Source organism: Alligator sinensis, unplaced genomic scaffold (assembly GCF_000455745.1).
Source record: "Alligator sinensis unplaced genomic scaffold, ASM45574v1 scaffold84_1, whole genome shotgun sequence".
Classification (NCBI taxonomy): Eukaryota; Metazoa; Chordata; order Crocodylia; family Alligatoridae; genus Alligator; species Alligator sinensis.
This window is the reverse complement of record NW_005842268.1, coordinates 1236781-1250155: the sequence shown is the minus strand read 5'-3', so window position 1 is coordinate 1250155 and position 13375 is coordinate 1236781. Positions and strand designations below refer to the sequence as shown.

Genomic DNA, 13375 nt, shown 5'->3' with positions numbered 1-13375 from the left:
TATAGTTGCCTGGGTCCTCCTTCCTCCCCTTCTTGAAAATGGGGACCACATTGGCCCTTTTCCAGTCCTCCGGGACTTGGCCCGTGTGCCACGAGCATTCAAATATTCCCACCAGTGGCTGGGCAATGACGTCGGCCAATGCCTTCAGTACCCTCGGATGGAGCTCATCTGGGCCCGCAGACTTAAAGGCATCCAGTTCCTCCAAGTGACTCTGCACCATCTCAGGGTCTACGCATGGTAGTCTGGCGCCTTGCTGCTGCCTCTCTACAACCCCAGTGAGAAACTTGTCTTGCCCCTCGCTTAGGAACACTGAGGCAAAGAACTCGTTGAGGAGTTCAGCCTTGTCCCCCCTGTCCATCACCAATTGCTTCTGCCCATTTAGTAGGGGTCCTATTCCTCCCTGGGCCTTCCTTTTACTCCCTATATATCTAAAAACCAATTTCTTGTTATCCTTTACTTGGGTTGCCATCCTCAGCTCCATGGTAGCTTTGGCCCGTCTAACTGCCTCCCTACAAGCGCGAGCAGAGGAGGTATACTCCTCTTTGGTGATCTCTCCCTGTTTCCACCTTTTATGTGCTCCCCTTTTGGCCTGTAGGCTGCCCTGGATTTCTCTGGTCAGCCAAGGAAGCCTCCTGGCCCCTTTCCCTCTTTTTCCTCGCAATGTTTACGTGCTCAGAGTTTAAATAGGATATACCATGAGTAAACTGTAAGGGACAAATTTACAAGAGAGATTAAAGACCTTACTGCTTTTTTAAGCACCAAAACCTGACAACTAAGCACTTCTGGCATTCACAAAACCACTGGGCTTGTATACATGAGACTTTACTTGAGATTAGAGCAAATTACTGCACAGTAAGCATCACTGTCTATGCATGCAGATGCGTACTGGACAGTAATTTGTTCTAATCATGAGTAAATTTGCTACCTGTAAATTACAAGTCTCAAATTTACTTGTAATTACTTACTGCACCTTACTGCACATATAGACAGCAGACCGGGAGCAAATCTGCTCCCAGTCAGCTGGGCAGCAGGGGATGGGAAATTTCTCCCTGCCCATGGGAGCTGCATGCAGCCAGGGCACTGAAGCCCAGGTGGGGACAATGTCCCTGTGCCCTGTCAGCAGGGAGCTCCCAGACCCTGGCTCCCTGATTCCAGAGCAGGGGCTGGGGAGATTGTTCCCAGCTGCAGCTCCGCAGTTGTGATTGTGGAGTTGGGGCTGGGAACCTATTCCCTGCCCAACTCTGTGATCATGGAGCTGGGAAGGGAACAGGCTGGGAATCAGGGCTGGAAATTGTCCCAGTTAGGGGCAGGTCCCAGCCCATGCCCCAACTGGGTAATCGAGGTACAGGGCTTGGAAAGAGCTGCAGGGCAGAGGCAGGTCCCAGCACCCTACCCTGATCTGCTGGTGGGAGGCTTGCTGCCCCACCAGGCAAATGGGGCAGGGACCTGCCCCTCCCCTGCAGCTTTTTCCAAGTCTCCTGTCCCTAAGTTGGTAGCCGGGGCCAGGAGCTCCCTGCTGCAGGGCCAGGGAGACATTGTCCCGGCCCCCCAGAGGAAACAGCTGTGTCCTGGCCCGGTGCTCTCTGCCAGCCTTTGGTGCAGGGTGGCCCCTTGGCCAGTGCAGGGTGCCAGGGGGCCACCCTGCACTGGCCCCCTGGCTGTTGCAGGGGGCCAGTGCATGGCCAGAGGGGTCGGGAGCAGACTGCTGCCAGGAACAGCAAATCTGCTTCCAAATCCCAGCACGTGTAGACGCCTGCCCAGGGTGGGTGACTCTAATTTACTTGAGAGTAAATCCACCCCTCAGCATTTACATGTGTAGACTCACCCACTGTTACTCTACAGACATCTAATTTCTCTTGGTACATGAGTTTGTACTAGTCACCTCAAGGTTTGACAGCACCTAAGTTTTTCCTGTCACAAAAGGAAGATAGATGAGAAGGAGAAGCTGTCACAAGAGTCCTGGGTCAGAGCCTGGTCCGCTGAGCTTGCAGCCAGCTGGAATATATAATCCTGTTCATAAATGTATTAAGCTCCACCTTAACAGTAGTTAGATTTTTTGTCTTCACTGCTTCTTTTGGAAGGCTGATCCAGAACCTCGCTGATTATGGTTTAGACACCTTCTTCTAATTTCCAGCCTAAACTTATTAAGGCCAGGACTTACTAAGGCCAGTTTGTAACCACTTGTTCTCATGCTTCATGTTCTCAAATATAGTTCTTTAGTTTACGTAGCTCTTCTCTCTCTTGAGTGTTTTCCTCTCAGATATATTTGAAGATAACAGTGATATCCCTTTCAGATTTTGTTTTGCTACACTAAAGTTAAGCTCTTTTAGGCCATAACAAACTAGCGGTAGTTTGGTAAACATGCTTGAGGGCAGTGCCCTCAAACATGCCACACTGCTTCAGGTGGGCTGGCCCTTAAACCAGAAGCAATGTAGTAATTTAGGTCTGCTAATTAACACTACTCAGTGGCAGCACTAGTAAACCCAGCCACACTACTAATTAACCCACCTGTGGCACTATATGGGAATAACTACACTGTTTCCAGTGTACCTGCAGAGAACAATTTGAAGAGGTCTACTTGAAGAAGGTAGGGTAGAGATGATCATCATAGCATCTGATGAAGTGAGCTCTTGCTTACAAAAGCTTATGCATCTCTGATTTTGTTCTCTATAAGGTGCACCTGTACCCTGTCCTCTGCATGGCTTCAGATTAACACAGCTAACAACCTCAGTCTACGTGATGGCACCCCAGCAAAGGAGGGTGTTTATTTACCATGTAGTCTAGTCCTCAGTCTCCTTTCATATAGGCCTTTTGTTCCCCTGGCCATCTTCTTACCCCTTCACTGCATGTAAAACTGTTGCTTGAGGAACTCAAGTAGACTCCCTTAAGCCTGAGCCTTTTTGTTTACCTGTTGCTGCCTCCTTTTAAAGGTGTTTTTTACTTACCTTAAAATCCTTACACTATCCCCTGTCTCCTTAAGGAATAATTGCCCCTGTGGCACAATATCAAAAGCTTTACTTTGTCTAGAAAAACAGTCCTCTTCTTATAAATATATATTACTGATACCCAATAAAATTATGGAGCATAGCATCAAGGAATCTAATTTTAAGCACCTAGAGGATAACAAGGTGATTGGGAACAGCCAACATGGATTTGTCGAGAATAAATCATGCTTGACCAATCTGATTCCCTTCTACATGATAAACTTTGTGGATGGTGGGAGAGCAGTGAATATGATATACCTTGATTTTAGCAAGGATTTCAACACCATCTCCCACCACTGATAAGCTAAGAAAATACAGTCTAGATAGAAGTACTATAAAGTGAGCAGAAAACTCATTAGATCATCATGCTCAAAGAGTAGTCATCAATGGCTCAATGTCTTGAGAGGTGGTATCAAGTACCAGTGAAGAGGCCTCACCTACAGTACTGCATTAAGTAGTGTTCTTCAAGAGAGATTTGGACACAATGGAGAGTCCAGCAGAAAGCAACAAGAATGGTTAAAGGCAGTGGTGTAATGAGAGGAGCTGGTGCTTGGGGAAAACCCACTCTGCACCACGTGGCTCTCAGCTGCATGGCCATGCCAGGGAGGGTACACAGTTCTGAGAGTGGTGGGAGAGCACACAACAATGGCAGTCTTATCTTCTCTTGGAAGTCTTAAACAGTTGCAGGCTGAGCTGCTGCTGCCACCACCATGTACTTTGGGTCCCCAGGTGTGTTCTGGAGTCCCCAGCATGGCTATGCTGCCAAGGTGTGGACTCTGTGGGGTTGTGGGTAATCGCAGCAGCCCTCCTAACTTGGTACCTGGGGCAGGTGCCTCTCTCGCACATCCCTAGTTATAGCCACTGATTAAAGGTCAAGAAAACAAAATTTAAGAGAAATGGTTGAAAAACTTCTTTTTGTTTTCTTTATTTATATGGCCAAAGCATTTTTTGTGATTTGCCTTGATGTCCTTCATAAGGTCTAAATTAGCTTAACTATTGGCAAGCATCATTTGCTCTTTTGAAATCTAGAATCTTACAGACCTACTTTTGTTAGCCCTGCCAAATAATTTAAGTGGAATCAACCCAAGACCATCACTTGTTCCAAATTTTTTTTTTTTATAACCCAGTCTTCTATAATTGTCTCTTTACTTACCACAACGAAGTCTAAAATAACCTTACCTTATACTAGTTTAGTGATTGTTTGGTAAAGAAATCTGTTGGCTATTGCATCCAAGAATAAGTTGCCTTACCACTATTTATAGACTTTGTTCTCCCATCTGTATCTGGAAAGTTAACGTCTCCTAGACTGATACAATTCCCTCTGATATACGTCTCTCTAATACCATTAGAGAGATCTCTGCCCATATTCAAATTTGACCCTCAGGGCCATGCATAGCAGGGTAGCTTCACACCTGTGGCAGTGCCAATGGCAGCCAGCAGCATAATGTCGGTGACTCTTTTTGTGCCAAGTACTCTCAAAGGTGACACCTGGGGCTACTTCCCCAGTCGCTCTCCCTTTAGTTATGCAACTGGTGAGGGCCTACAGCAGACTCCCATCACTACCCACTAGAAAACTTATTTTTTTATCATTCTTCCTCAAAATGATTTTGACCCAAACTGATTTTTATCTAACCTCTCCTTGTATCTTCAGCTTATCACATTATTAACTGTCAAAACCCAAAGTCGTGATTTTTGTTTTGTGTGTGCTTCGGCACTGCTAAATTATGTTCCCGCCAAATTACAGCTTCTTTGCACGGTGGAGTTTTCTGCTGCAATAGAAGAACCCGTGTGCAAAAGAGTATTTCCCGCCGTTTGTAGCCTTCTTTGCATGGTGCATTTCTTTTGCATCATAGTGATGCACGGTGCAAAGGAGTTCCCGCCATTTGTATTTAGATTCGTGCCACATTATTGGCGTATCTTAAATTATCCACACGTGGTGGCTAGTGATTGGCTTGCTAGCCGTATAAAGAACTTGGGTGGTTTCCGTCCAATTTGGAGAGAAAGCAATTGGAGTCCGAGAGGGAGAGCGCGAAGATCTCTAAGCGCTGTGGATCCTTACGAACCCAACGCATTTCTTAAGAAGGCAACAGAGGTTTAAACAGCCTCTGGCCTCTCCCCGTCGCCGAGCGCAATCCTAGACGTATCCCTATCCTATATACTCAATTTTCGAACCCACGGAGCCTTAACAACTCCGGGGCCTGAGAACCGAATAGAGCCCACGGAGCTTCGACAACTCCGTGGGAAAGAATTGCCGAACCCGCGGAGCCTTAACAACTCCAGGGCCCAAGAACCGAGTTTGTTGTAGTCCTCCAACGAGGATTTAAGCGGAGCTGTACCTGGGAAACTGTCCAGCCTACACCGCGACCATCTTGGGTGTAAGTAAATAATCTTTGAATCAACCACTACGCCTCTGTGACTAATTCTAGCCCGTGCGTTCCTTACTGCCCCATGGTCCCTTCTGACCCCGCGTGCCCGGGCGGGGCCACAGCCCGCGTGCGCAAAGACGGGTCCGCATATCGCTCCCGGCTCGCACATGGCGACATGGACGGGATCAGGAGGCAGCCCGCACATTAACATAAAATGTTATCTCATCATATTTAGTTCTATTTCCTGAGTACTGCATGTCCTTCAATACCTGTGTTCCTGATCATTCCATCATGATTCTGTTGTCTAATACCTGGTTTCATGTCCTGCACCTGTAGCTCAGGTTTCTCCATGTTGTGGTCTAGGGTCCTGGGATTTGTGGAATACTAGTCAGTTTTTACTGACCAGACCATTGTCTATCCAGCTTAAGTTCAGCCCTTTCACTAACTTTATCGCCTACTTTGTTTTTCTTTGCTGTCCATCATTCTACTTGTTTAACCATTGTTTAATATTTTGCCCTATCCTCATGTATATGTTCCTTTCTGTATGAACTAAAAAAGAGTGGAGGTAAGATCAGTTTAATCCAATTTTATCCCCTCACTTCTTTGTTGAGAGATCTTCTATGTCATAGCAGCCTTGATTGCAGAAGGCTATTCCCCATGTATACAGGTAGAGTCTCTTCCTGAAGAATTTTTATTACATTGATACCAATGGTTGAATATCCTAACAGCTTCTTCATAGCACTAGTCTTGAGGCATTTGTTGATCTTCATTATATTATCATGCTTCCATCCTTCCTTCTCTAGGGGCCAGAATCTCAATAAATCTCACCTTAGCCACTACCTCCTGGAGCATCATCCCCATTTGTTGTAGTTGCTTGTGATTTGTTCTAGTGGGAATCTTGCAGGGTCACTACTCCCAACGGGAAAGATCAATGAACTCTAACTTACTTACATCAGGTTCCTTTTTAGCCTCAGGCCCATATCTTTTACCCTTACTCCTAATAGACAACACATTGTCCTATTTTCCGAGTCCATTCTTAGAGCAATTCTTCAGAAGTCAAGAAATATAGGCCTTTTTCTCACGTTTTCACCCCTGTGCTGTGCTGTCTGCTTCAGACAGCAGGGCTGGCCCCCGCTCCTCACTCTTTAGCTGGAGCAGGGGCAAGGGTGGGTCCAGACGCTGGCCAGCATGGCCCCCTAAAGCTAAGGGGTAGGGAGGGGGTTTATTCCCCTCTCCCACCAGGGATCACAGTCGGGGCCTGCCTGGCTGGGCAGAGCAGCCCTTCAGGGTAAACCCTGCCCCTCACCGCTAGTGGCAGAGGCAGGGGTTGGGGCCTGGGTGTGGGCAGATCCAGCCAGCTGGCATAGTCCCACTATCTGCCAGCCTTCCCCGCAGCTGAGGCTGGGGGGTCTGAGCCGGGCTGGCCCATGGACACTACTGATGGCGGGCGTAGAGGGGCCAGGCCCTTTTGAGCAGGCTGTGGCTTAGGCTGGGGTTGTAGGAGCTGTGTGCCCAGATTGCTCCTGGCTTCCTGTACCCAGGCTGGACTGAGCGGTCATGGAGCTGCAGCCAGGTGGGAAGGCCTGGGGGGGCCAACCCAGGCTGGTCCATGGGGGCAGGGCCCTTCTCAGCCAGCTGCGACTGCAACAGCACAGCCCAGTGGTATGGGTGGTGGCTGGCCAGGCAGCGGTGTGGAGGCAACACCACTGCAGCTATGGGTGAACACCTCAACAGCCAGAATGGCCGCATAGGATGTGTTAATTGTGCCTGTGGCTGCCTGGGCCAGCTCAGAGGTGCTGGTAGGCCCAGAGCCTGGCAGTCACTCACTGCAGCAACTCATGTGCCAATAGCTGCTGCCACCATGTCCCCTGTTTGTCACTGTGCAGCACCCAGCCCGCTGCAGCTACACCGGACCAGCGGGGCAGTTCTGCCTCCCCTGCCCTTGCTCCAGCGGGTGGAAGCTTCAGCGCATGCCCAGAGCATGGAGATCTGGCTCCACCTACCCAGTGCGATGAGCAGACCCTCCAGGTGGGAGAAGCAGGTGGAAGGCAACTGGGAGCTGAAGCCAGATCCAGCTGAAGCTGAAGCTTCCACCCACCCTGAGTGGCATGGTGTGGCAGGAGGAGCTGCAGCTTGAGGTGAGGAGAGCAGAACAGTCCTGCTGGCTCCAGCCAGCATACAGCTTTGGTGGCACTGTTCCCAGTGCGGGTGCAGCCAGCCAGGTGCTGCTGTGCTCCCTTCACCTCCAGTGGCTCTTCTTCCTCCCATTTCTGCCTGTACTCTGCTGTTCCAGGCAGCAGGTGGGGAGGGAGCTTCTGCCCAGCACATGCAGCTCCAGTTCCAGCTCTCAGGTGCCTTCCACCCACCCACCCACAGGGGTTGCTCATGGTGCCAGGTGGGCAAAGTGGATGGAAGGCGGTCAGGAGCCAATTGGGTGCTGCAGTGACTGACATGGGGTGTGGTGGTGGTAGCTGTGGGCACAAGCCCCTGCAGTGGGCAGCTGCCGGGCTCTGGGCCCACTGGCACCTCTAAGCCAGCCCAGGCAGCCATTGGCATGATTAACACATCCTCTGCAGCCAGTCCGACTGCCAGCTTGCCCATCTGAAGCGGTGTTGCCTCCACACCGCTGCCCGGCAGGCTGCTGCCCATGCTGGGCTGTCACAGAGCCAGAGTCAGCTGGGAAGGGCCCTGAGCCTGTGGCCCAGTCCCGGCTAGCCCCACTGGGCAGCTTTATGACAGTTGTGGCAATTCAGGCACACAGCTCCCACACCCCCAGCCTGAGCCACAGCTTGCTGGGAAGGGCCCAGCCCCTGCAGCCCAGCTCAGGCTGGCCCCTCTGCACCTGCCCTCAGCAGCACCTGCAGGCCCAGCCCTGGGCAGATGGCAGGGCCATGGGACCGAGCCAGCTGGCTTCAGGCAGCGGGGAAAGCCAGGTTCATGAGAGAGAGGGAAATTTAATCCCCTCCCGGCTCCTCTTTGGCTGAGGCACTGCCAGAGCTGATGACTGGCCATGCTCATCCAGGACAAGCCTGGCAAGGGCTGCTTCCCACCTCCCCCTCCAGGCACACCTTGGCTGGGGTCCCTGCAGGCCAGAGTGGGGGTTTAAACTTCTCCCCAGTCATACTTAGCAGTGGGGGCAGGGCAGTCAGGTGAGGTCAGCTTCCCTCCAGCCTTGCGGCTGCTGCAGAAAGAAAGGAAGGGCTCACTCTAGCACCTCCTGGCTTCTAGCCTGAGCCACTGCAGGTATGTGTCTGCATTTCAGGAATCAAAAGTAAATGCCTATTCACTTGCAAATTGGTGCAATCTATGCAGGTTAGACTAACCTGCAAAGATGGAATCAGTTCAGACTCAGGCTTTTTTGAACGTCTGCCCCTAGCCTAAATGTCTTTCAGGACTGCTAAAGTGCAGCAAAGAATTGTGAACTGTAGTGGTCCACCCTCTGAAGAATGACATATGGCAGTACTGCAGAAAGCATGCAGCCCGTTTCCATCTTTTTATGCCAAAGCATCTCTATAATGGCGTAAACCATTGTGAACAAATGGACAGTGGGGCCAAGTATGGTTAGTTAATAATGGCATGAATTTAACACTTCTATCATGTTGTATTATTTGAACCTATTACTCAGGACTTAACCCTGCAAGCTACAGCCACACAAGCAAGGCTGTTTGCACTCCGGCACAAAGGTGAATAGAGGTTGGGTGCTTGTAAGGTTAAGCACTAAGAGCCACCACTTCCTTAAAGTTATTTAAGTGCCTAATTCACGGTCTTAAATCTCTACACTGAACAGAAACATCCATTAAGTCCTGTCTGTGCCCTTTCCTTCATTCTGAATAGCACAAGTTTTGTTTTTGGGTTTATTAAAAAAACTAGGATATTGGAGAACGGTCAAGCCTGAGTGAAGGGATATGAGTCAGTGCAAATCTCAGAAAACAAGTAATTTATATTATTTATATTCTCCTTTAGGTGAACTACTCCTACTACCCTGCACTAACTTGGGAGCCACAGAGCAGCATTCTTTCTGCCTAGGCAGGTCCCTCTGTATACACTCCTGGCCATTATGAGTTTGCACATGTTTTGCTTAGTAGAGGCAAAAACCCATCTTTTCCCTGGCTCATAATTTTAATTCAGCTATCTGAATTCAACTCATAACTAGCTATGAACTTTTATAATGATCTCCATTAAATGAGAAAATTCCACGCACTTAAAAAAAATGAAGCACTTCCTACTAATGCATGCTGTTACTTCCTACTAATGCATGCAACTGACCAGCAGCGGTCGTTAAACAGGTAGGTCGTTAAGCGAGGAGTACCTGTATACTTTAGTCTCATTTAAGAACTACCATAAAGAAACACTGAAGAAACTGCTCGAGTAAGATTCAAGTTACTTTAAAGCTAATAAGTTATTTACGTGATTCTAAGCCAAGTTCTTCCTTCTCACCAAAAGATCCCAACGTGGCAGAAATCCAGCTTGCTGTATGCTCTCAGTTCGCCGGTGAAATGCATGCATTCTCTCTCACATTGCCTCACACGGCAATCAAAGGAGGATGATCATCACTGAGCATTAGCAAAGCTTTACATCTGATGTGTAAGGTCTACATATGGAACCCAGCACAATCAAGTGAGCTACAATTGCCCTATTAAGTCATCCACAACTCTGCACATAATCACAATAAATATAACTTTAATAAATGAAAAGTAGTATTCTCTAAACACAACATCAGAAGAAGTCAGTCACCACATTGAATTTTGTCCAAAAGACACTTCTTTATTTTATCCAAGGTAAATTATGCCATGAATTCATAGGGAATTGGTTCCAGCAGCTCTGGCTCTTTACCGTTGGTTCTCACAAAGTGTGCTTCTCTGGGTGGGGCAGGCTGTAATAAAAAAAAGTATATTAATGTGGTAACACTGGAGAAACTAGTTCCCATGGAAACCAGTTCCCATTCCATCACAGCTGCACTGCCATTTAAGACCTCATGAAAAAAGAAACTATTAAAATCAAAAACCATTTCCAAATCTCGGTACTAGCAAAATTATGTCCAGTTGCCTTTCACTCCAACAACAATGGTCTCTGATCCTAAAACTGATTTTTTTCTGTAGATACCCAATTCACATATAAAATAGTGCTATTAAATTTTCCTCGGAGCTCTGAAAGCAACACAGCTATACACTTCTTTCCTGCAAAGGTCTCCCACTATATACCCTCAGACACTGAAAGTATATTTAAAGTTTCTTCCAGTTAGCATAAGAGACCATTAGTTGATTTGTACCCATCTTTTAATACTGCCTCAAGGAATCAGACAATCACCTCTCCCTCCCATTATAGAAGTAGTTTCTAGACTGCAAGCATAACAGGGGTACTACTAATTCAGATGACAATAAACATGGTACCTGGCGTTTTAGTTCAACCCAAGTGCCCTTTTCCTTTGCTTCCTTCTTCTTCCTTTCATTTTCCTTCACACGCTGCAGGAAGCTGTCTCTGCTTTTGGAATGTTTAATATGCTCAATGCGCACATTAATTTTCTTGGCAAGAATCTTGCCCCTGAAAGAATAAGTTTTTTTGAATTGACTGTACTTCCAAAAACATTAATACAAGTTGCATGATGCAGCTTTTACACTAAAATAAACAATTCCAGAAAGCAGTACTATACACAAATTTTCCTTAAAACAGCCATTTCCTAAGACACACTGAACTATATAAAGGTAGTGAATTAAATGCAAGTATAGCAAAGCATATTAGCACATGGCTACCTGTTCTGATGTTTAAGGAATAAGACTCCCAAGACAAGGGATTTTCTACCTCGCAAGTGAACGGGGATACTTGTCCATCATTACTGAAAACCACTATTTGAGGAACAAACTACATATCCTACTGACTACACAGCCTTACGCCCCACTGAGTAAATTTAAAACGTTATTTTTCAAATTAATTCAGTAAAAATACACTAAGTCGTTGAAGCCTCATTTTACATAATTCTGATTGACACGTTGCTCAGAAGAGTCAAAGCTGTTTCCTCTGACAGGATCCAAGTTAAACAATACTTGTTTACCTGGGTTTTAAAAGGACATTTGTTTTACCCCCCTTGAATGACCAATGAAGACAAGATGTCTGACTGGCAAAGTGAAAGAGGGGAAGTCACTACTGATCAATTAACAAAATCAAGTTTCATGTGAATAATGACTGAGATACTTACTTAACCTGCTTGTTTACAATAATGCCTACAGCATGCTGTGTAATATTATAGACCCGTCCAGTCTTGCCATGGTAGCATTTGTGAGGCATGCCTTGCTGAACAGTACCCATGCCCTGTTGGAAGAAAAGGACTGCCAGAATAAGAATCCTAAAACAGAGTAAAAACTATTGTATTCTACAGGTTAAAACTGAGTATGGAGTAGAAATCTGTAAAAACCAAATAATTTTAAGTATGGCAGATTTTTCTCCAAAAAGATTTATTAATGGAGAAACACGGAATGAACTAATAGAGTGGTTTATCAAGTTATCTTTATTTTATTGGTGTCCTGGGAAACGCATTACCCACATTTTAAAACTAAAAAAATTTCTATGACAATACTGGTTTGCTTTCAGTGCCGGTGAAATGATTTGCTCATTTTGCTCTAACTAGAGCAATCATAGGAGACAGTCATCCTCAAGCCCCAGAATGTCAAGAAAATAACAGATCGGGAACAGGGCAATTTGCTACCACGCTCAATTTAGAATGATTTGGTCTTTCTCTGGTTTGCTTTTTGTCAGAAGACCAGACTTTGTAAAAGAGAAAGGCAAGCCGAGAGATGGATGGATGAACTGAATCTGCACAGAGAATTTTATTTCATTTTTAATTACGCTACAGTGCAAAACATACCTTAATGTCCACAATATCACCCTTCTTGTAGATTCGCATGTAAGTGGCCAGAGGGACAACTCCTATGGAATGAAACACAGCAAATGGTCTTACAAGAGAACCACAGTTACTAGAAGCGAGTGTTCAGTAAATACTAAACACCACTAATACATTTTCACCTGGCTGTAAGAACCAAATCATATTTTCACATGAAAACCAGCAATTTAAGCAATAATGGCCAACTGACAAGTTACAGCATAAACTGACCATTAAGGTAGAAAAGCCACACTGCATTAAAATTTGGTTGCTCATGAGAAAATAAAAAAAATACCTGCTGCCTATTAACAAAAACAGTCTGAGCTCCACTAATCTAACACACCAGTGGTGCTAGCATGTCCTTCCATTTTTGCACTAAAAATCAGCTCAAGTTTAAAATTTATTTTGCTTACATTTTCACACTGTTGAGACACAACAAGCTATTATCTGCTAGACACACTTTCACATCGACCCTGCCCTTCTTCAGTTTGTGCCCAAACGCTAGACCAATGTCTCCCAACTACACAGATGAGATAGATAGATAGATATAAATAAAATCTTGGCCCCTATGAAGACAGTGCACACACCAACAAATACAAATTTTAGTTTTGTTAGGTCTCTGCACAAACAGGATGGTTTTTTGTTTTTTTTTTTAGGGTCAGAAGGGACCTCAACAGATCACGCAGTCTAACCCCCTGCCCTGGGCAGGAAAGAGCCCTGGCACCCGACGACCCCAGCCAAGTGCTTGTCTAATTAGGTTTTAGCCTAACTCTCGATGGAAGTGGCTGGTACAGGGCCACAACGTGGTGCATAACTTGGCCCCAGGAGCCGGCTGAGGGGCAGGAGGCCAGACCCCTGGCCGCCCTGCTAGGCTCCCCTCACATCTGGCAGCAGGCGGTAGCAATCAGCGCTGCCGCCGGATGTCCAGGCCTGCGGGAGCCGCCGGCTGGAGGAGGCCCCGTCCGGCGCCACTCACCATGCTTGCGGAAGGGCCTGGAGAACATGTAGCGGGTCCCGCGCCTCTTGCCCTTGGTGTTCGTCATCCTGGCGAGTCACTGCGGGGACGAGAGTGTGGCAGCGTGAGCGGGGCCGGGCGCTCCTGCTTCCCCGGGGAAGAGCCCGCGGCCGCGTTCCGTCAGACCCGGGCCCGA

At 47.1% G+C, this 13375-nt stretch overlaps 1 protein-coding gene and 2 non-coding genes across 3 annotated transcripts; all 3 read right to left on the bottom strand.

Annotated features, from left to right (window-relative positions):
* Positions 1–10088: 10088 nt before the first annotated feature.
* Positions 10089–13357, bottom strand: RPL21 (ribosomal protein L21). The gene is made up of 5 exons (XM_006027794.3): positions 13201–13357; positions 12210–12271; positions 11544–11656; positions 10741–10891; positions 10089–10223 (listed from the first exon to the last, which is right to left on the bottom strand). Exons 1-5 carry the CDS (start codon positions 13265–13267, stop codon positions 10134–10136), a joined length of 483 nt encoding a protein of 160 aa, XP_006027856.1. The 5' UTR covers positions 13268–13357; the 3' UTR covers positions 10089–10133.
* Positions 11355–11484, bottom strand: LOC112550962. The gene has a single exon (XR_003095050.1). It is a non-coding gene; the product is annotated as a small nucleolar RNA SNORA27 (small nucleolar RNA).
* Positions 11927–12003, bottom strand: LOC112550961. Its single transcript, XR_003095049.1, has one exon. It is a non-coding gene; the product is annotated as a small nucleolar RNA SNORD102 (small nucleolar RNA).
* Positions 13358–13375: the final 18 nt, after the last annotated feature.